Source organism: Pteronotus mesoamericanus, unplaced genomic scaffold, assembly GCF_021234165.1.
Source record: "Pteronotus mesoamericanus isolate MK-2021 breed Mesoamerican mustached bat unplaced genomic scaffold, CSHL_Meso_final contig_101, whole genome shotgun sequence".
Taxonomy (NCBI): Eukaryota; Metazoa; Chordata; class Mammalia; order Chiroptera; family Mormoopidae; genus Pteronotus; species Pteronotus mesoamericanus.
The window spans coordinates 20,449,696-20,470,611 of NW_026555001.1; the positions used below are offsets into that span (position 1 = coordinate 20,449,696).

Sequence of the window (20,916 nt, forward strand, 5' to 3'; positions counted from 1 at the left end):
TGATTTATTGGTGGTAGCCATTCTAACAAATGGGAGGTGATAGCTAATTGTGGTCTTAATTTGCATTTTGTGATGATTAGTGATGTTGAGCATCTTTTCATATGTCTATTGACCATCTGTTATATACTCTTTGGAGAAGTGTCTATTCAGGTCCTTTACCCATTAAATTTTTTTTTAAATTTATTGATTTTGAGAGAGAGAGGGGAGGTGGGAGTGGAAGGGGGGGAGAGAGAGGAGGTGGGAGTGGAAGGGGGGAAGAGAGAGAGAGAAGAGAAGAAGCATTGATTTGTTGTTTCACTTATTTATGCATTCATTGATTGCTTCTTGTATGTGCCCTGACTAGGAGTCCAACCAGCAAACTTGGCATATTGGTATGATGCTCTAACCAATTGAGCTACCTGGCCAGGGTCTTTGCATATTTTTTAATTGTATTTTTTTTTTTTTGGTGTTGTTTTGTAAATACTTCATAAATTTTGGATTTTAATGCTTTATCAGATGTATTATTGGCAAATATGTTCTCCCATTCAGTGGGTCTTCTTTTCATTTTGTTGATGGTTTCTGTTGCCATGCAAAAACTTTTTAGTTTGATGTAGTCCCATTTGTTTATTTTTTTGTTTCTCTTGCCTGAGGCGATATATCAGGAAAAAATATTGCTATGAGAAATGTCTGAGTTTTACTGCCTATGTTTTCTTCTAGGATTTTTATGGTTTCAAGTCTTACATTTAAGTCTAACCCATTTTGAGTTTATTCTTGTGTATGGTGTAAGAGGATGGTCCACTTTGTTTGACATCTATCTGTCCAATTTCCCCAGCACCATTTATTGAATAGACTATCTTTACCCCAGTGTATGTTTTTGCCTCCTTTGTCAAATATCAATTGACCATAAAGGCATGGGTTTATTTCTGGCCTCTATTTTCCATGCAATGGAAACTTTTGATCTTTTTTCTCATGATAGTGATAGTATAGTCTAAACCATTCTTATTGCTGAGAGTATAAATTTTACATAGTATTTACACATTAAGAAGTTCCTTTAATTAAATTGAGATGGATATAATTTTGAACTGTTTCTTTAATACTCTTTGTTTTTTGCTCATTTTTATTATGTATTACTGAAGCTGTGATCAGGGGATTGTAATACACGTATCTAAAATAGTTAACACAACATTACATGCCATTCTTAATTCATTCTGATGTTTGGAAGAAACACAACTAAAGACATTAGTTGTGAATTAAGAGTGTTGTAACTTTTTACTAAGAGCAAAAACCCTAAATTTATTTTCTTTTCCTTTATGAGTCAATACTGAAGTTATGTTTATAAATATTGCTGTAACAGAAGACCCAAATGTTGTCTTTTTCTCTCTAGAAGTCCAATGCGCTACCCATTGCGTCACAGAGCCGATGTTGTCTTTTTAAAATGTTAGTGATAAGCCTAACTTTTTTCACTTACGTATTTGACACATATAACTTTTTTTCAGCTTTCAAGCCTTACTTTTAGAAGAGTCCTTTTTTTTTACTAAATCCTTTTCTTTCTTGGTTTGTTTTTTCTTTAGTATAATAAAAATATCTTTATATATTACTGTCATGCCTTTTTTGGTGGGGGGTGGTGACTCATACCAGTTTTGTCTGTTATCATATTTCCTTAAATTAAGCTGGATTATTTTGAATATATAATAGTTTCTTTTCATAGACATAACGTTGTGACTCTGTATAATTTAAATACGATGCTCTTAAGGTAAAAGTTTAAGTTCAAGTTTACTAGAAAGGCTTTAATCAAGAATGTTGTGGAAGAGGGAATAAAGCAAAATTATTTAAATCTAGGTAAAATAATGATGAGCATATATTAATATATATGCTGAGAAGCAAATATAACAAAAAAGAATAGTCAAAAGCCAGGAACTATAAAAAATCTAGAATATAAGCTTTAAAGGGAATAAATGAAAAATGAATACATCAAAGCAGTATATATTTTATGAAACATATTGTTATTTCTCAACACTTTTGAAAGGACATGACAGAGCAATATTATTTTACAAACTTGGTTGAACACAGAATCAGTAATATATTGTATAGTACTATATCACAGAGCAATGGTGCTATAGAGGGAATATGAGAGGCCATGTTCAAGAATTAGGGAAAGGTATTGAGAGATGGTTTTTCAAGAGTGAGACCATTAGAAACTAGCTTCAATGAATCCTGCCTTAAATTTGACCATTTGGTTGGGATTCCCCTGGCTTATATAATATTCATGTACTTCATGAGTCCAATATAGGGAGCCCATGGGGAGGTGCCAACATACCTTAGGAATTATCAATTTGGTCCGGAAAAAACAAATACACATACATTGGAAAACAAATCCATATATCACCTGAATGGGCTAGGGGTTAAGGTTGGAAAGAATTTCTGAGGGAGACCTGAATGTTGTGTTTGGCTAAGCACAACTGGCCAAGGCGGTAGGAACGTCAAAGTACATATAAAATGGCCTTGGAAGCGGAGAGGAATGGTGTGGTGCACAAAGCATATTGTCTTTCTTAGAGTCGGGACACCACAGTAAAGTCATTATAGGATTGAAGGAGAATCTGATTTCAGCCAGGGTTTCACTTTGATAGGAAAGGCTCCAGGACCATTGTCAATTCTTCAGTGCGCTGAGTGAGGCAACGGGCTCAGGGGAAGGATTTGTACATTATTTGTTTGAGATGGGGAGAGACTCTAGATGGGGAAATTGGCTACTGTCGCATAAAGTACATATTAGATTATACAAATCAACAGTGTTAGCTGTAGAATATGATAAAAGGGAAAACCAGAGAAAAATAAAAAATGAGTGAGACAATAATTTCACGAGTTTTGGCCCTGTGCCTAAAATTGTGGCACTTTGTAACTTTCCAGGAATTCAAAAAGCACACAGGAGAATTGAAGAAAAAGAAGAGAATATAGAACAATGGACTCCAGGCGAGAAAATACGAATTACTAAAATTATTTAAAAATAAAAGGCCATGCCCCAATGGCAATTATATGCTGTAATGGCCCAAAGCTCATACATTATTTTTATAAGGGCCCTTGGGCTCAGTTACAGCTTAAATAAACTGTTAAAAAATCCTAAAACAAACAGAATGAACACAAATGCCAACCCTCACATCGCTCCAGGGAGTTCTCTAATCCCCAAAGGCCCAAGGGAAGGTTTTCAAGGTCTGCAAAGGAATATTTGCAGTTTCATTTGCCCCGAAGGAGCCAACCTATCAAATACAGTTAATGACTTTTCCCTTTCAACAGTGCTGGGGCTTTGGAGCTGCCAAAATACCAAATCATTGCATGGGCGCCTTTCCTCCTAAATGGATACCGACCCCTCCTGCGAGTTTCACAGCGAGGTGTGGCGTGTGCTCCGAGCCCGCTGGGAACTGAGAGCACCTGAGGCTTCGGGGCAGGGCGCTGAGGGTCGCCGACCCAGCCCCGAGTGAAAGCAGACAAGCCCTGAACCAGACACCAAGCCCAACTAGAGCCTCGGCTCTCACTCAGCCAAGGCTACCAGCCCCGCGACGTCTGCACAGGCGCACGACGCACTTTGGTCCTAGCAGGGCCGACGCCGGAAGTGCCCCTTAGCGCCCCGGATGCGACCGGTTGCCAGGGCGACGGGAGCTTCCAAGAGCCGCTGGTACTGGCGATTGGCGCCTTGAGAAAGAGTTCCCAGTTGCGGGCCTTGGCGGCTGGGGTCGTCCTCTCGGGATCTCCAGGATGTTCTTTTACCTCAGCAAGAGAGTGAGTTTCCCAGGGGTTGCCCTCGCTCCTTCTCCGTTAGCTCAGCCAGCCCGCAAAGCCAGCCATGCGGGTCGCGGCTTCTCCATCCCTCCTCCGACCTTCTCGCCTGGTCCAGCATCGCACCTCCTCCACCCAGTCCCCAGCCCCAGACCGTCCTTGGCGGAGCCAGCAGCCTTCTCTTTGAGACTCTCTGCCATCCCTGCCCCTGGCTGGGTTCCTTAGCGGGGCCCGCTGGACAGATCGGTGCGTGCTTCCTCCACTTGTTGCTGATCCAGGTGACTTTAATTCTTTGGAGCATCACTGTCCTCCGGGGAAAAGAAATATAGTTACCAAAAGGTAGTCTGCGTGTCGTGTGTGGAAAGGGAATGTGGACTGATGATGGTATGGGTTCATATTTCCAACTCACCTCTTCTAGAAATCTTTCAGGCGACTCCCCTGTTGGTTTTCTCCGCAGTCACTGCCCTCCTATTTGCGCGCTTCTTTTCCAAGTGGTAGGGCCCGGCGCAGTTCAGGGACTTTTAGGCCCGTTTTCAAAACATCTCACAAGGCTGAGCAAGGCTGACCGTTTTTTCATCTTGGGGGGGGGGGATTTTCTTCAGCTTTTCATCTCCTGTAGACTCACTTCCCAACTTCTTCGTAAAAAGTTGTGAGAGTGGCTGTGGTTGCTTTTCAGATCGCCATTCCCAATAATGTGAAGCTGAAATGTATATCCTGGAACAAGGACCAAGGATTCATAGCATGTGGTGGTGAAGATGGATTACTGAAAGTTTTGAAATTAGAGACACAGACGGGTAGGTGAATAATGCAAGCCCAAATGTTTGCACTTGATGGAACATGAGATTTGCTCATGTTATTGTCAGTATCCAATTTTAGTGTTTTTATTTTTATTTTTTTAAATTAATTAATTTATTTTTTCAAATACATTTGTCTCTGCCTACCCCCCACCACTTTCCCTTGCCCCCTCCCTCCCTCCCTCCATCCTTCCCTCCCTCCCTCCCTCCCTCCCTCAACTCTTCCCCTTTGGTTTTGTCCATGAGTCCTTGCTATATGTTCCTTGACTTTCCCCTTCCCTTCCTTTTCCCCCGTCCCCCCCCCCCCTTCCCTCTTGTCTCTGTTGGTTTCTTTTCCTTTCAGTGTTGCTGGTCTTATTTTCCTTGCATCTTTGTATTGTTGGTTAGGTTCTACTTATAGGTAAGATCCAATTTTAGTGTTTTTAAAGGAAACTCTCCCCCATGCCCAATATGGTGGTGTTTTTCTAGATTATTTCTGCAATAAAGTTCAGAGAATATTGAACGTAAATGTCAGATGGCTTTTGCTGAAGTTACTAATAGAAAGTGAAAAAGAATTAAGAATGAAAACTATGTCACTGTGTTGTCTATGCTATGTCTTTTTTTTTTTTTTTTAAAGACATTTATTTTTAGAGAGAGGGGAAGGGCGAGAGAAAGGGAGAGAAACATCAATGGGTATTTGCCTCTCGCGCGCCCCCTACTGGGGAACCTGGCCCACAACCCAGGCATATGCCCTGCCTGGGAATTAAACCAATGACCCTTTGATTTGCAGGCTGTCACTCAATCCACTGAGCCACACCAGACAGGGCTATATCTGTCTATTGGGCCGTATTATTAGGAGACTAATAAAAATGATGTGAAATAGCTTTTTAGTAAGGTCACAGAATCTTACATTTTGGCAGATTTTTATAGGCCTATGTTGTCCTTTCTGCTTTCAGATGTCTTAATGACTGATTCTGCACCTAGTTCCCAAGAACACAAAACGGGAATTTAAAAAACATTTTTATTAGTAAGGCTCTTGTGTTTACAGCTTGATTCCTCTTTCCATTTGTCTGGAATCATAGCAAACAGTTTTGTTTCACATTTCTTTAGCATCCTCAATGTTGTTCCAGATTGCAGTTCCAGATAATCCCCAATCTAAACTGGAAATCTAGATAAAGAGATTGGAGTTGGACTCTTAGCTGTGTCATAAGACTACTGAATGACGTTCAGGAAGTTCTGATATCTTAGGGCTTTAGTTCACTCTTTTGTAACTAAATTACATTTTGAATTCCTTACAGCATTGTTTCTCAAACTTTAGCAGGCGTAAGATTCATCTGAAGATGTTAAAGTGGATTTCTGGGCTCTATTGCCAGCGTGGATCTGGAACAGGGTTTGAGAATTTGCACTTCTAGAGATACTGGTCTTGCTGGTTCTCAGATCACACTTTGAGTAGCACTGCTTTACAGCTTTAAATGTGGTATTTACAAATATTTACTGAGCACTTTCCATATATGGAGTATTTAACCTTCACTACCTCATCTGAGTTCACAATAATCTTGAGAGGTGGGTGTTCCAGATGAGAGAACTGAGGGCCTGATCGGTTATAATTTAGCAAAGTCACAGCCAGTAGACTCCCAAACAGAGCTGGCGTTTGAAACTGCGTTTGTCTCACTTTCAAGGCCCTGTTTTTGCCCACTGCACAGAGGACCCATGGGCAGCCTAAACAAAGAGAGAATAATTGTTCCAATGTGCTAGATTACTTTTATGAAATAAGAGGCAGGTTTGGAAGGTAGGTACTTATGTACCAATTAGAGTTTGGCTTTTGATGTTTAGTATTTTAATCTCTCAAGTTTTTAGTTTTCTTAACTGTCTTATAAGAACATTTTCCTCTCTGTTATGTTTCTCAGAGGCCCTGCCTCTGTACCCCAGGCCGTTGCAAAGGCTGTTTCCTAGCCTGGAAGTCTCCTCCCTTTTCCCTGTCTCACTTGCCTGTGTCCAGTCTCAGTTTAAATATCCTTTGGTCAGAAAGTCCTCAGTGATGTCCCTCTCTCCAAACTAAATCAACCTCCTCTGTTACTATCTCCTACTATACCTTTACAGTTCATAAAAACACTCATATGTCCCTCAGTAGATTGCAGGTTCTCTGAGGGGAGAGGCCTTAGCTATTTTGTTTTTATCATTTTATATACAGAACCTTCCACATTGCTTAGCACTGTGTAGATATTCAGTAAATATTTGCTAAATGAATGAATAAATACAAGGTTTTGAAAAATCTAGGAAAAATCAGCTTCCAAAGTCTTTGCTTTTTGATCCCACTTATCCTTTAGATTTTTCAATCTATATGTCATAAATATTTCTACTTGTGACCTTTTGAGAAGGAATAAGTAGTAGTAATTACTAATTATTTAATATACTGAGTAAACAAAGCTCTTGTCTACATTTTGCTTTATTTTGCCAGAATAATACCATTATGAGGGTGTATATATTATTGTCCACGTTTCCATCATGAGAAAAATAGATCAGAGTGAGGCATACTTAAAAAAATCCTTCAAATATTATCCAGGAATAGCATCTCCTTTCTAAAAAGCAAGAATGGTGAAAATGTTATAATCTGTCATTTTTATTTTTTCCATAGTGTTTTTTGGTATTATTTTTTGTTTTTCTAGATGATGCAAAATTGAGAGGTCTTGCAGCTCCTAATAACCTTTCTATGAATCAGAATCTTGAAGGTCATAGTGGTAAGTCATGTGATTATTAAATCTTATTTCATCTGTAGGCATTTAGAAACCATCTACTTTCTGCAGAATTATTATTTTCAATAATGGTAATATTTAAAGCTATCATTTCAATTGATCCACAACACAGTCTAGAGTCATTCAACAACTTTTATTTTTTATTTTATTTATTTATTTCCCCCCCCTTTTCCCTGGCCTGTGTGTTCTGGGATTGGGAAAACCATCACCGCATGTTGGTCATTGATTCGCAGCACACACTGCTTCCTGTACAACCAGGCTTTCGAGAGGGATATTGTCCTACTGGCCTCATAACTGAGATTTCAGTAAGCCAGTTCCCCGTTCGATCAGACAGGCTGCTTCTGGGTGATGGAGTGTGTGGGGAGACCATTCACTAACATGGGTGGGGGCCCAGGGCCTGCCTTCTGCGAAATGAGCCCCGTGGTCTAAAGCCTTGTTGAGTGGAGATCAGGACGGTGGATAAGACCCTCTGTGAGGTCACGGGCAGTGGGGCTGGCAGAAGCGTTGTAGACAGGGAAGGCACATCTGGATCCATACTGCATATTATTCTAGGAAGAGCAAGTTGCTGCCCCTTCAATATAATCCACCTGCCCTCAGGCCTCTGGCTGATGCTCCTGGGCTGTGGTGTTGCGCTGGGCGTGGTGTTGCTCTTTCTGCTGTGATGAATTTAGGCACTCAGCCAAGGTGGAGGCCAGGTGGATTTTGTGAGCAAACTCCGTATTTTCTTTTTCTTTTTCTTTTTTTTTTTTAAGATTTAATTTATTTATTTTAGAGAGATGGGAAGGGAGAGAGAAAGAGGGAGAGAAATATTGATGTGTAGCAGATACATTGATTGGTTGCCTCTCGCACACCTCCAGCTGGGGACCTGGCCTGCAACCCAGGCATGTGCCCTGACCAGGAATCGAACCTGTGGCGTTTTGGGTCACAGGCTGGCGCTCAGTCTACTGAGCCACACCAGCCAGGGCTGAACTCTGTAGTTTTAAGCCCACACATAGACTCCATCTCTGTTACCGCAGTCATTTTGTGCAGACTTTTATTGAGCTACCCCTGAGACGGCTGAAGTAAAAAGCAGATGGACACCCACAAAATGTGCCGTGTTGTCCACATGGTTATTGAAAGCCTCCTCTAGAGTGACTGCCCTTTGGTGAGCATTCAAAATCACGTAATATATTTGTACTCTGTGCTCGCTCCAAGAGTTCCATCCGCATGTCCCTTCCCCAGATCTCCTCATCACCATCTTCCAACCTTGTCCTTTCCAAGTCCCCAACCATTTAGTAAAACCATCAACCATGGCCCACAAGTGAATGCAGATCCTTACACCTGGCTGTCCCTCAGTTCAGCCAAAGTGGACCACCAAAGGTGTGCTTGAACTTCCGCCCATGGGGAGGATTTCCCTGAACCACTCCTTAGAGACACTGTGTTGACCAGGGTTCGTCACGTAGCCGTTCACCTCTGCTTGGTGCCTATGTATCGTGCAGAACCACCTGGAAACCGATCTGATTTCTTTCCTTTTCAGTCACCTGGTCAGAAAGGACTCCCTGTGAACCCATCTGCATAGTTCCATCCTTCAAAGGCAGCCACTGTGGTTTGGTTTTGTGCTCTTTGGTGGTCTCTAATATTGTTCTGTCCTCATGTCTTGATTTGTTAATTTTAGCCCTATACCGATCCCCTGCTGTGAAAGATGAAGATTTAGTTTACTCCCCTTTACTCCTCCATCTATATCAACCTATTTTTGGCAATTATATTATGTTTACTTTTTATACTAGTTACCTTAGCAATTTTAGATATTAGGTACTTAGAAGACTCAACCCTTGCGCCCTTCACATGAGCCAGCAGTTCTTGGGTGCGTCCGCCGTAAGGTGAGGCCGGCACTGGGCCTCCTGTCTGTCCCTTCACTCTCTCCCCGGCTCCTCTACCTCCCCAGCTTTCACAGGTCCGGTGCCAAAGTTGATGGCATTTCAGGCTGTTCTTTAGCCACCTGTATGCCACCCATGTTTTATCTGTAGGTTGATCTTTTTTTATATCTATGTGTATATATATTTATAAAATATTTTGATTATGCTATTACCCTTTTGACCAGTTGCCCTAAGATCATAGGGGTTAGGCATGTGATTATATAATCATATTTCATCTTTAGTCATTTAGAAACCATCTACTTACTGCAGAATTATCATTTTTAATAACGGTAATATTTAAAATAATCATGTCTATTGAGCCATAATACAGTTTAGAGTCATTCAACAACTTTTACATTATATGTTAAACAACATCCTCAATAAGTATGAAAAAAATAGCTGTTATTTTATATATTAGAAAATACTGTATCTGTCTTTGGATAGGATATAATCTTTTTGACAGTTTGTCCCATGATTCCAGATTAAAGTAGACTAAGGAGATGTAACAACTGAGTGCATTATGTAACCCTAGGTTGGATCTTGGAATGAGAAAAACAAGTATCTATGAAGGACATTGTTAGATAATTGATAGCATTTGAATGTGGATTTTGGGTTATAGAATAATATTGTATCAGTGTGTTAAATTAATTAAATTGTAATGTGGTTATGAAAGAGAATGTTCTTATTCTTAACAAACGTACACTAAAGTATTTAGGGATTACCAAAACTAAATAAAATAAAATAAAATTAATTGTTCATATAACACAAAGGTTTAAGATAATGCTTGAGTGTGTTAGTAATAGAATGGAAAACAAAGGATGGGGTGGGTGGAGAGAGAGATTAGGGTATATGATCACAAACAACCTCCCACCTCCCCCCAAAAAAAACAACCAAGTACTTAGTATGAAGTCCTTCGAGCATGATAATCCTTGGGAGTCTGGCCCATTCAGTAAATCTTACATTTGTTTTTGTCATCAAGTGTATGGCAGTCGTTGTGGCTGATCATAATAGGTACTTTGCTGGCATGAAATAGCAACAAAAATTAAAAATAATATTATGCATCATTCTAAAAAATGAGTGAGATAATATTAAATATATCCTATGAATATTTTTGACTAATATTAAAGACTGGTAAGTTGGACAAGAACCATATTAATTTTAACATGCTCTTGGTGTTTGTTATAAAAATATGTGTGAAATTAATGATAGCTTCTTTGTAGTTTCTAAATGATTTTATATTTCTTTAGGTTCTGTTCAAGTTGTCACATGGAATGAACAGTATCAAAAGTTGACTACCAGTGATCAAAATGGGCTTATCATTGTTTGGATGTTTTATAAAGGTATGTTAGGAGAGCTTATTTAACCTTTCCACCGATTGGAGTCTGGATTGCAGTATTTCAATGGGGAAATAACATCTTCGAAACAGGCCCCTTATAACCACAACAGGAGTTCATCCTGACTACGCAGGGGCTGTTGCCCCTGCTGAACTGTGACCTTGTACTGGGAAAGTGAATTCGGGAACTCTTGGTTACCTCCAAAAGTAACTTAAACTCTTACAGAACAGTGTCTGCTGAAGTAGCCCTTGTTTTTCCAAGTTTCCAGTAAGAATTAGTTGCTCTGTGGCCAGTGACTAGAGTTAGTTCAGTAGATACCAACATATTTGTTAAGAAGTCGAAGGCAATAATTTATTTCCTTCATTGAATCAGTTAGCTGTTTTTTCTTTCACTGATGCAGACTTTTTCTCAGCTCTGACTTCTGGCTCACAATTTGTGCCTTTTGCCCACAAGAGAGAGTAAGAGAAGGATTAATTTAGGTGCATCACTATTGCCAGAAAACCCCCCCAAACACTTAAACCCTCATAATACATGTTCTTTTGAGGCTTGCAACTGTCATCTTTAAATGGGAAGGGTGCCTTAGTTCACGTGTGTTGTTTTGAAAATGTTCAGGGTATACCATTTTAAAATTCTTAGTTAAAAAAATGTGCCATAGTACATGAAGTTTTTATTTTTTTTTACTCTGTGTGTGTGTGTGTGTGTGTGTGTGTGTGTCTAGCGAGGAGAATGTGAAAGTCTAGGCGGTTTGGATAAACTTTGTCTTTTCCCAAGGCTTGTTCTCCGGGCCGCGGCCCTGACTCTGGTAATACTCTGCTCTGACTTGTTATTCCAAAGAACGTGGTTACTTGCTTGGCTGCAGGCCAGAGTTCCCTCTACCAAATGTGGTAAAGCCTTTTAAAAAGCAAAACAAAACAAAACAAAAACAAAATAGACTTGTGGTTTGCCTCACATTTGGTTATACCTTGAGACAATTTACATCTTACTCCAGACCTGTGCACCGGAACGTTTTTTGTCATTCAGCATCGGCGATGTGATATAAACTGTTTAAAATGTTTTTCAGGTACGTATAGAGTTTTTACCTAATAGGCTTGTTTCATATGCTTATAACTGATCATTGGAGAGTTTATGCATACTTGTAAAGTTACTGTGGTTATTCTACTTTTGCTTGGTTATTATCTGCACTGTGTTCAAGTGGGAAAAGTTAGGCCTTGAGAAAAATCAGTTGTTTTGACCCTTGAAAAGCAAACGAAGTTTTATTTATTTATTTATTTTAAAAAGATTTTATTTCTTTATTTTTAGAGATGGGAAGGGAGGGAGAAAAAGAGGGAGAGAAATATCAATGTGTGGTTGCATCTCATGCGCCCCCTGCTGGGGACCTGGCCTACAACCCAGGCATGTGCCCTGAATGAAAATCGAACCAGTGATCCTTTGGTTCACAGGCCAGCGCTTGATGCACGGAACCACACCAGCCAGGGCTGAAGTTTTATTTTTTAGTTGACTGAAAGGAAGAAACAGAGAGAGAAAAAAAGATGGGAATTTATTGCGTTTTCTGTGGTAATCTTTGAAGCAATTATTAGTCAAGGTCTAAGTTAATATTTCACTTTGTTTATATTGGACTTGAAGGTTTTATAGTTTGATGTCTCAGATGATAGAAAACTTTGCAGTTCTTTGTTTTATATTGTATTTCATGGAAAGTTTTTAAATCTAAGTACCACTTAATAGCTGTGGAAGTTTTGACATGTAATTTTTTTTCTGTTTGTGAAACTAGGGTCTTGGTACGAGGAAATGATCAACAATAGAAATAAATCAGTGGTTCGGAGCATGAGCTGGACGGCCGACGGACAGAAGATCTGCATTGTGTACGAGGACGGGGCCGTGATAGTCGGCTCAGTGGATGGTAACGCCTTACTGCACCCGCAACTGAGATCAGGATTTAACGGGCATTCTTATCGTTAGGGGTTTAAGTTAATTACTATGTTAGTCTTCTGACAGAAAAATAAACATAAAAAGGGAGAACGGTTGGTATATAATTGAGGACATTAAGAATCATTTATTTTTAAGTATACTCAAGTAAAAAAGTATTTTTTAAAAATTTCTTACAGTGGCACTCAAAAAAAGTGAATTAATTATTCAGGATTTTAAAAATATGTCTGCCTAATTATAAAATATATAGACATATAATAATCTCTGGTTATCTTTTTAAGTTGACATAATTGACATGTAACATTAGTTTTGGTATACAACATAATGATTTGTTTTATAGATCATGAAATAATTATTCAGTAATGTTTTAATAGAGCTAGGCATGAAAAACTATGCCTTTCAAATTTTAGTTCATAGAAAATACCCGTTCTGATTTTTAGTTCTGAAAGTCTCTACTTTTGTTTTAATAAGAAACTCTGTATATAGAAAAATAATTTATTTTTAAGTGATTTTCATTTTCCTGGTTTTTAAATTTCTTTTGCGTGTGTCACTGAGCATTCCACAGATGTTTCTGAGAGCCTACAAAATCAGAGCTGTAGTTCTAGGCACTAGGCACAACAAAGAAATTAGTGCAGATTTAGTTCAGGAGAGATGGATAAGTAACCTAGCATTACAGTGCTTGTTGTAAGTGCTAAGACAGGGAAGATACAGCCATATGCAGAAAAAGTGCATTTCTAATCCAGACTTGGAGGGATCAGGGAAGGCATCCTGGGGGAGGTGATGTCTGTGATGAGGCATTAGCCACAAGGAAGGTTTATATGTCAAATGTCCTAGGCCTAAGAAATAGCATTTGAGGAGGTTCAGAGGGTTTGAACTTGGCCACATTTGGGGTATCGAAAATATTCTGAGAATCAGTATAGTATAATACTAGGGAGAAGATTTGTATGTGATGAAATTAGAAAGGTTAGCTGAGGCCATACCGTGAAGATGGTAAGTTATAAAATGAGTTTGGACTTACCTCAAAGAGTACTGGGAACACAATGGGAAGTTTTAAGAACAGGAACAATGTGATCAGATTTGTTCTCTAGAAACATCTCTGTGACTGTAATATGAAGAATGGAGAAAGGAAAGAAAGGAGGCAGGTGTACCAGTTAGGAAACATGATGGTAATTCAGGTGAGAAATGGTGGTGGATAGTGGCCTGAACCAGGGCAATGACAAGGAGGAGGAAGTGAGCAGACACACTCTAGAGATACTTAGGAAGTAGAATAGATAAGACCTTATTATTGAGTGGATTGGGGGTTAGGGGTGGAAGTGTCTAGGGCGATATCCAGGTGTTTAGCTTTGGCATCTGGATGGATGGTGGTGCCTTTCATTGAAATAAGGGATGTGGGAGAAAGACTGGCTTTAAACACGATGATTTTGTCATGCTGTAGGACATCCAAGTAAACATGTCTAGACTGCAGACACGTATGTCTGCATTTCAGAAATATCTGGGCTGAAGGCGTAATTCTGGGAATCACTGGCATAGGGAGGGTGACTTAAACCATTGGAATAGATGGAAAACCTAAGGGCCATCTGTGGGCCAAGAACCAGCATCATTTAATGGGTGGCAGAAGAGGAGAATTCCATAAAGGGTGCTAAGAAGTAGAAGCCTTGGAGATAAAGGAGTACAAGGACTCCTAGAAACCAAGAAGGAGGGAAGGAAGAGGTGGTGGAAAGAAAAGTGTCCTTGGATTGAGCAGCAGGCCGTTAGCGACCCTAAGGAAGGCAGCTGGGGTGGAGTTGTGGGGCAGAAGCCAGGCTGCCCTGGGCTGAGGGCTGAGTGGGAGCTGAGGAAGTGGAGACTGCAGGTGTGGATAACGCCTTCGGGAATTTTGGCTGGGAAACAACTGCTAGAAATAGGATGGTAGCTAGAGGGAAATTTGGATTTGAGGAAGTGTTTTTTGTTTTGTTTTGTTTGCTTTTATTGCAGGCGATAGTTTTGAAGAGGAACAGATCTCAATATGTTTAAATGCTTATGAGAAAGAGCCTGGAGAGGAGTTTAAAGAGAAAGAGGAGGTGTGAATTATCAGCAGAGGGAGATCTTTACAAAGCTAGGAAGGGGCTAGACCTGAGAGTAGGTGGAGGGCTGGCCTCAGATGGGTGTCTGCTTGGGCACATACCGAAGGGAAAAGCAGAATGGCTGAATGTGAATTTAGTTATGTTCTGGGTGTTCGAAAGTGGGAATGAAGGATTTCTTTTTTGAAAGCTTTTATTTTCTTTCCAAAGTAGAAGATGAATTCATCTGCTAATTGGGAGTCAGGTCCTGGGTCAGAATTTAGAAGAGAAGGGAAAAAGTTGGAAACAGCTGCTATTTCAAATGTTTGTTAGGCTGTTTAGCACATAGTAGTTGCTCAACAAATATTTATTGACTGAATAAGCTGAAAAAAAATGTATGAATGCTCTTTAGCAAAACAAAGATTTTTAGAGCAGTTGTGGAGATCCATAATCTTGAACTCTTAATGAAATAATTATGATGCATGTCCTGTTTTAGGGAATCGCATTTGGGGAAAGGACCTGAAGGGTGTACAGTTATGGCATGTCGCATGGTCCGCAGACAGTAAAGTCTTACTCTTTGGAATGGCAAATGGAGAAATACACATTTATGACAGTCAAGGGAATTTTATAGTAAGTATATATCCATATATTCATTCGTTTTATTTACATATTTTTATGTGACTATTTTATATATCATTCATATATGTATACACTTTTTTTCTGATGGTTTGTGTAATCAAGAAAGTCTTCTATTCAGGTTTAAATCGACTAAAAATTTTTTTTAATTAAAAGAACTTCTGGGTTGATTCAAGGTAAAAAAAAAAATGCTTTAGTTTCAATTTTCTGGTGTCTGGACAGGACCAGATTTCCTTGTACCGAAGCTACGGGAGGAGGAGTAGGACAACATGCAGTTAAATCCTTGTGTCTTCTAATCCCTGAAGACAGAGTTCACATGAGATACCACAGATATTTTTGTAGCAAGATACTAAAAGTTGTTTGTAAAAAGAATGCAAGACTTAAACAGTACGGGACAAAAATCAGGACCTGTAAAGAAGGCAAAATGAATAGGCTCAGGTAGCATCATCTCAGGAAAGGCTCCGGCTTTGCAAGATTTAGCTGCGATGGATCTGATTGGTCAGTTCTCGTTTTTGGCCGGGTGAGGACGTTACATAAATACGCTCATTAATGGAAGAGATAATAGCCGCTTTTACAGGACACTTTGCTATTATGTACTTCTTGTCATTTGAGTCTCAGGAAAACTCTGCTTTTAAGTCCTCATTTTGCACATGGGGAACATGTGCAAACTCAGGTGGTGTGTTTTGTGCAGGATCGGGAAAGCAGTAAGTGATGGAGCTTGTGTTTGAAACCAGATATTTAAACCCTATTTTCTGTGTTCTTTCTCTACAATACTCTGTTCTTACTGATCTGTTTTAAAATATAGAGGAGTGACCTGACTGCTTTTGTTTAGATGAAAATGAAACTGAACTGCTTGGTGAACGTCACCGGGGCCATCAGCATCGCCGGGATTCAGTGGTACCACGGCGCGGAGGGCTACCTGGAGCCCGACTGCCCCTGCCTCGCTATTTGTTTTGACAATGGGAGGTGCCAAATAATGAGACACGAGAATGACCAAAGTATGTGCTTTTTAAAAACAATTTAATGCGAGGAACTAAAAAAAATATTTCAAGTTTTCTAGCCTCCGTGTTTTATGGCAATTGCCTCATTCTTTCTTTTCGACTAGACCCCGTTTTAATCGACACCAACATGTACGTGGTAAGCATCCAGTGGAACCACACGGGCAGCGTGCTGGCGGTGGCGGGCTCCCAGAAGGCCGCCGCTCAGGACAGCGACGCCAGCATCGTGCAGTTCTACACCCCGTTTGGGGAGGTAAAGGCAGGGACGACGTCGCCTTCTTTCTTTCCAGCTAAATATACAGCAAGTAAGGTGGGGAAGAGAGAAGGGAGGAAAAGGTGTATACTTTTCACATTTTTTATAAGGGACAACTTCAGTAAAACTGTCAGGTATATGTTTTTGAACGAACTACATTATAAGTCTTCACAGTTATATTTTATGGAATTTATTTTATAATCTGTGCATTTAGAAAACCAGATGTTTTACATAAGAATATCACCATGGAATAGTTATTTAAAATATATTCTCTGTGATCTGAATATGCATGTGTTTTCACAGCTGGTTTTTGAGTTGTTTTTGGTGTAATTTTTCTGTTTTGGATTAATTATTATTTTTTTATGTAATATATTAAATGTGCTTAGATAGTAAACGTATGTATCTGTGTCCTTCCCCCAATTTTAATACTTTTAATTTGTTATGGAATAATTGGTAATTTAAGAAAGTCTACGTTAATAATTAATCTTATATGATTCAATGTGAAACATAAGCATTGTTTTCATACATGCATATTAGCCTTTTCAATAGTATTATTTCTAAATTTAATTTTTAAAGACAGATTTCTTGAAGTGATGGAAAATATCAAATAGAATGAATACATTGTGAATTTTAAAAAATTTAAAAAATGAGAACTTAGTAGTAAGTAAGCTTCATAAATTCTTCCCTATTTTATTTTCTAACTTTGGCATATATTCATTCCCTTTTGGATATCCTGATGGTTTTTATAAATTCACCATAGACTTCAAAAATATGTATTTTTGCTACACAAAGCCTCCATCAGTTATTTGATACTTTAATATTAACATTTTTACATACTTTAATAATTTCTCTAAGAATAAAAAATGGTGTCAGCTGATGCTTTTAAATCACTATCTTAAAGTCACCCAGTGATCTCTGTTCTAGAGGCTGGCTGCTGCCTGTGCAGTGCCGGTTATTAGTGCTCCTGACAGATGTGTCAGCTGAGGAAAAACACAGGCGTCGTTCTCAAGGTTCCTAAAGAATTAAGAACCTGATGTTTATTTTGATGTTTCTAGACTTTCTCTTAGTTCCCATTCTTTATTGGTTATTTTTGTTCATTGCCATAGGCTTATTTATCATTAAATTGTTTTATCTGCTTATTTTGTTAGTTCAGCCTTATCCAAGTAGAAAAACATGGGTTCTTAGTCCTGTTTGCTTTTGCTTTATTTTATGGAACAATGTGTTATGTGTTAAATTGTGAACATGTAGAAGGGGCCCATGGACAAAGCCAAAGGGGGGTAGGATTGAGGGTGGGAGGTGAGGGTGGGTGGGGCGGGGGAGAGTGGTGGGGGAAAACAGGAGACAGCCATACTTGAACAACAATTAAAAAAAGAAGAGTCTACTAAAAAAAAGAGAAAGAACCGTGAGTGTATTTTGCTATAGTTGTAATTGAAAGTAGCATAGTTCCTCAAGGTATATTAGTCACTTAATATTTTTTGAAAGCATGAATATATGGGAGACTTATTTTTGGAAAATTTTTTTTTTTATTAAGATAGGGAAGATAACTTGGAAGTTATCAAAAGATTTAAACTTCAGGATAACCGCAGGGAAGAACTGAATTTTGACCCTGAGGACGTGGGTCGTCCAGTGTCTGACCAGTGGCCTCAGCCACCGGAGGGGATAACAGCATGGGGTCTGTAGAGCTCCTGGGCTCCGTCTCCGCAGTGCAGTTCCCCTTAGAGAAGTTATTTACCCTCTGAGCCTCAGTTTGCTTATTTCCTGAAATAAAGATGGTGCCACATGGTGCTGTTGTAAAAACTGAGGGAGATGAGGAGAAAATGCTTACCCCAGCGCTGAGCGAGCGCTTCCCAAGGCCCGGTCTCTCTCCTTGCCGCTGCGGGCTCCAGCTGGCTGGTCCGCAGGGTGAGGAGGTGGCCTCCTTCTCCTCCCGCGTGGCTGCCGGCACCGGCACCGAGGGGACTGTCGTGAGCACCTGCTTGTTCCCTGTGATCTCATGCAGGCGGCAGGGCACATAGAGGGGACCCTCCTAGGTTAAGGCTTTTTTCCCTACTTGTTTTCCCTGGCAAATGAAGTTTCAAAGTTTAATACATTAAATTTGACTTCAAAGTGTATGTGCTTAACAACAAGGGATACCAGTATAATTTATTCAAACACTGTTCTGTCAAACAAGCATAGATTTGAAATGTTTTCTTTTTATGGCCCCATTTTAAAAAGTCTCTATGTTCATTTGTTCACTCACTAATTTAGCCATAAAATGTACTGTGTTAGAAGAAATTAACTTGAATTTACTATGCATTTATTTACTTAATAAATATTTATTGAGTACCTATTTACCGAGCAGTCTGTTCGGTAAATAAAGGGATAGAGAAATAAATGTGAATATGATAAAGTTAGTGCGCTCAGGTAGCTAGCTCACTGTCTAAATTCTCCAGAGCCATAGAGGGAGAAAAGAAAGCAGGAAACGAAAGTTAAGTTCTATCTAAAGGGATGAATAGAGGTACTGAGGAAGGATGAGGAATAGTAGTGGAGGAGGGGAAGGAAAAGAAGATTTTAGGTAGAGGAGGTACTGTATGGGCTAAAGGTGTGGTGGTATAGGCCTTTCCTCATGAGTGAGAACCCAGTAATTATGGCTAAATCATGGGGTATTGAGCCAAAGAGTGTAGCTTTCTTTCAGAAGGGAAAAGGCATTGTACACTGTGCTAAAGAATGTGATGATGGGGAGCTATTGTTGGTTTTTAAAAATTATTCAACATTTAAAAAAGCAGGGTAGGATATGATCAGATTTGTGTTCCAGAAAGGTAATTATGACAGTAGAGTGGATATTGAATTTGTGGGGCACAGGGTGAGAATGAGGAAAGAGATGAAAGGTAAAAAGTACAGTCAGGAGGCCATTGCTGTAGTTCATTCAAGAAAGGAGGCAGTTGAAGCGGACGATAGAGAGGCATGGACGCGGCAGGCCCTGGGACTGGTTGGCTGTGGGGGATGAAAGAGAGGCGCGACTTGAGGACTGAATTTACCGTTACAACAATTCGTTGATTTTTGAGAAGCACAATTTCTTACAACTCTAAACTTGGGATGCATCTTATAGTCAAAGTTGCCCTATTATAACTAGCAATGTGTTTTTTCTTTCCTTAGTTGTACCTAAAAATGAAGATTCATGTTTAAAGCTCTGGCATCTTAGAGTTGATACAATTTGATACGGAACTCTTTGGCTGTAGTTTGTAAATTTCTCCTATGGTCCCTATAGTTTGCATTATAAAAATTCAAGGAAAATGATTTTGAAATGAGTAGCAACCTTTCACAAAATAATTTTCATGCCAGTTTTGATCCCTGTCAGGTGATTAGTGATAATTTGTATTTTATTTAACTGTGATACTTCAGGTTAAATATAATTTTTTTTTTCAGTCTCTAGGTGCTTTGAAGGTTTCTGGGAAGCAGATATCTGCACTATCTTGGGAAGGAGGTGGACTGAAAATTGCACTAGCAGTTGATTATTTTATATACTTTGCAAATATTCGACCTGATTATAAGGTGAGGATTATGAGCATTTGTAAAAAAAAAAGAATGCTGTTTTTTACAAACTTTGTTAGAGCTCGGAGTAGAATATAAGATATGTTTCTTGCTTCTATTCACAACCTCTTTTAAAAACCAGCTGAAAGGAGGCTTTTAGTATGAAGACGTTAGAACTAGTAAGCTTTTCTAGGATACTGTATGTACTTGGTCACATTACTCCAGCAGTCAGCGTCTCAGCTGGAAATAGATGGCACCCTCAAAGGGGCCTTGAAAGGGGCTGATGAAGGGTTTATCACGGGGGTATGGGCAGCGTTAGGGAGACTGATAAGTGCTGCACCGCAAGCACTTCGAGACTTAGCGACAGTGGGCAAATTAGGAAGCTCGGTTCCCGGCACCCATCAGAGCTGTGGCTGCGCAAGGGAGGCCGCTCTGCTTGGAGGAGTAAAAACGCAACGCTTCCTCCACCTGCTGGTGTCTCCTGTTGGCCAAACCAGGAGGCAAGGTGGCCCAGGGAATGCCGTTCGTAGACGTCAGCCCCCAGGGCACGAGGCAGGGAAGAGAAGGGCAGAGAGTGGATCAGAGAGGAAAACGGTAATAAGCAGCAGAGTAACTAACGAGCATTTTATTTTATCTTAAATTTAATGTTCGATCCAAAGCAAGCTCTGAAGTACATGATTGGGCTGGCAGACTACTAAGAGTATTTGTTATTAGAAGAACTTATATATCTAATTTTTAAAGGGCCTTGGAGAAATGGCTGATCCTAGGACTAGTATGGGGAAAGTGCAAGATGAGCCAGGAGCATCTTCCAGTGTCAGAAAGTAGGAAGTGCTCAAAAAACGGAGGCTGGGGTGAGCCGCAGAGACAACGGAGCCCCTGGAAGGAGCTCTCAGTGGCCAAGGGTGGTTTGATTTCAGCAACAAAATAAATGACCTAACATTGGGTCCCAAAGCAAATTATTAAACAAGTGTCCAGGAATACACAGTCCTATAAATAAATAATTTAAATAAATAAATGGAGGAGACAAAACAAATCTTCCTTAATGAAGTATTTGA

The 20,916-nt window shown here is 39.7% G+C and overlaps 1 protein-coding gene across 1 annotated transcript in view; it reads left to right on the top strand.

Annotated features, from left to right (window-relative positions):
• Positions 1-3,606: 3,606 nt before the first annotated feature.
• The window catches only part of WDR35 (WD repeat domain 35), a 54,094-nt gene continuing 36,784 nt past the window's right edge, over positions 3,607-20,916 (top strand). Inside the window, exons 1-9 of the mRNA XM_054569374.1 lie at positions 3,607-3,750; positions 4,424-4,541; positions 7,187-7,258; positions 10,416-10,508; positions 12,271-12,399; positions 14,961-15,094; positions 15,933-16,098; positions 16,206-16,351; positions 19,757-19,882. Of these exons, the coding sequence (XP_054425349.1) occupies positions 3,727-3,750; positions 4,424-4,541; positions 7,187-7,258; positions 10,416-10,508; positions 12,271-12,399; positions 14,961-15,094; positions 15,933-16,098; positions 16,206-16,351; positions 19,757-19,882 (1,008 nt within the window). The 5' untranslated portion in view covers positions 3,607-3,726. The remainder of the gene's footprint in view (positions 3,751-4,423; positions 4,542-7,186; positions 7,259-10,415; positions 10,509-12,270; positions 12,400-14,960; positions 15,095-15,932; positions 16,099-16,205; positions 16,352-19,756; positions 19,883-20,916) is intronic.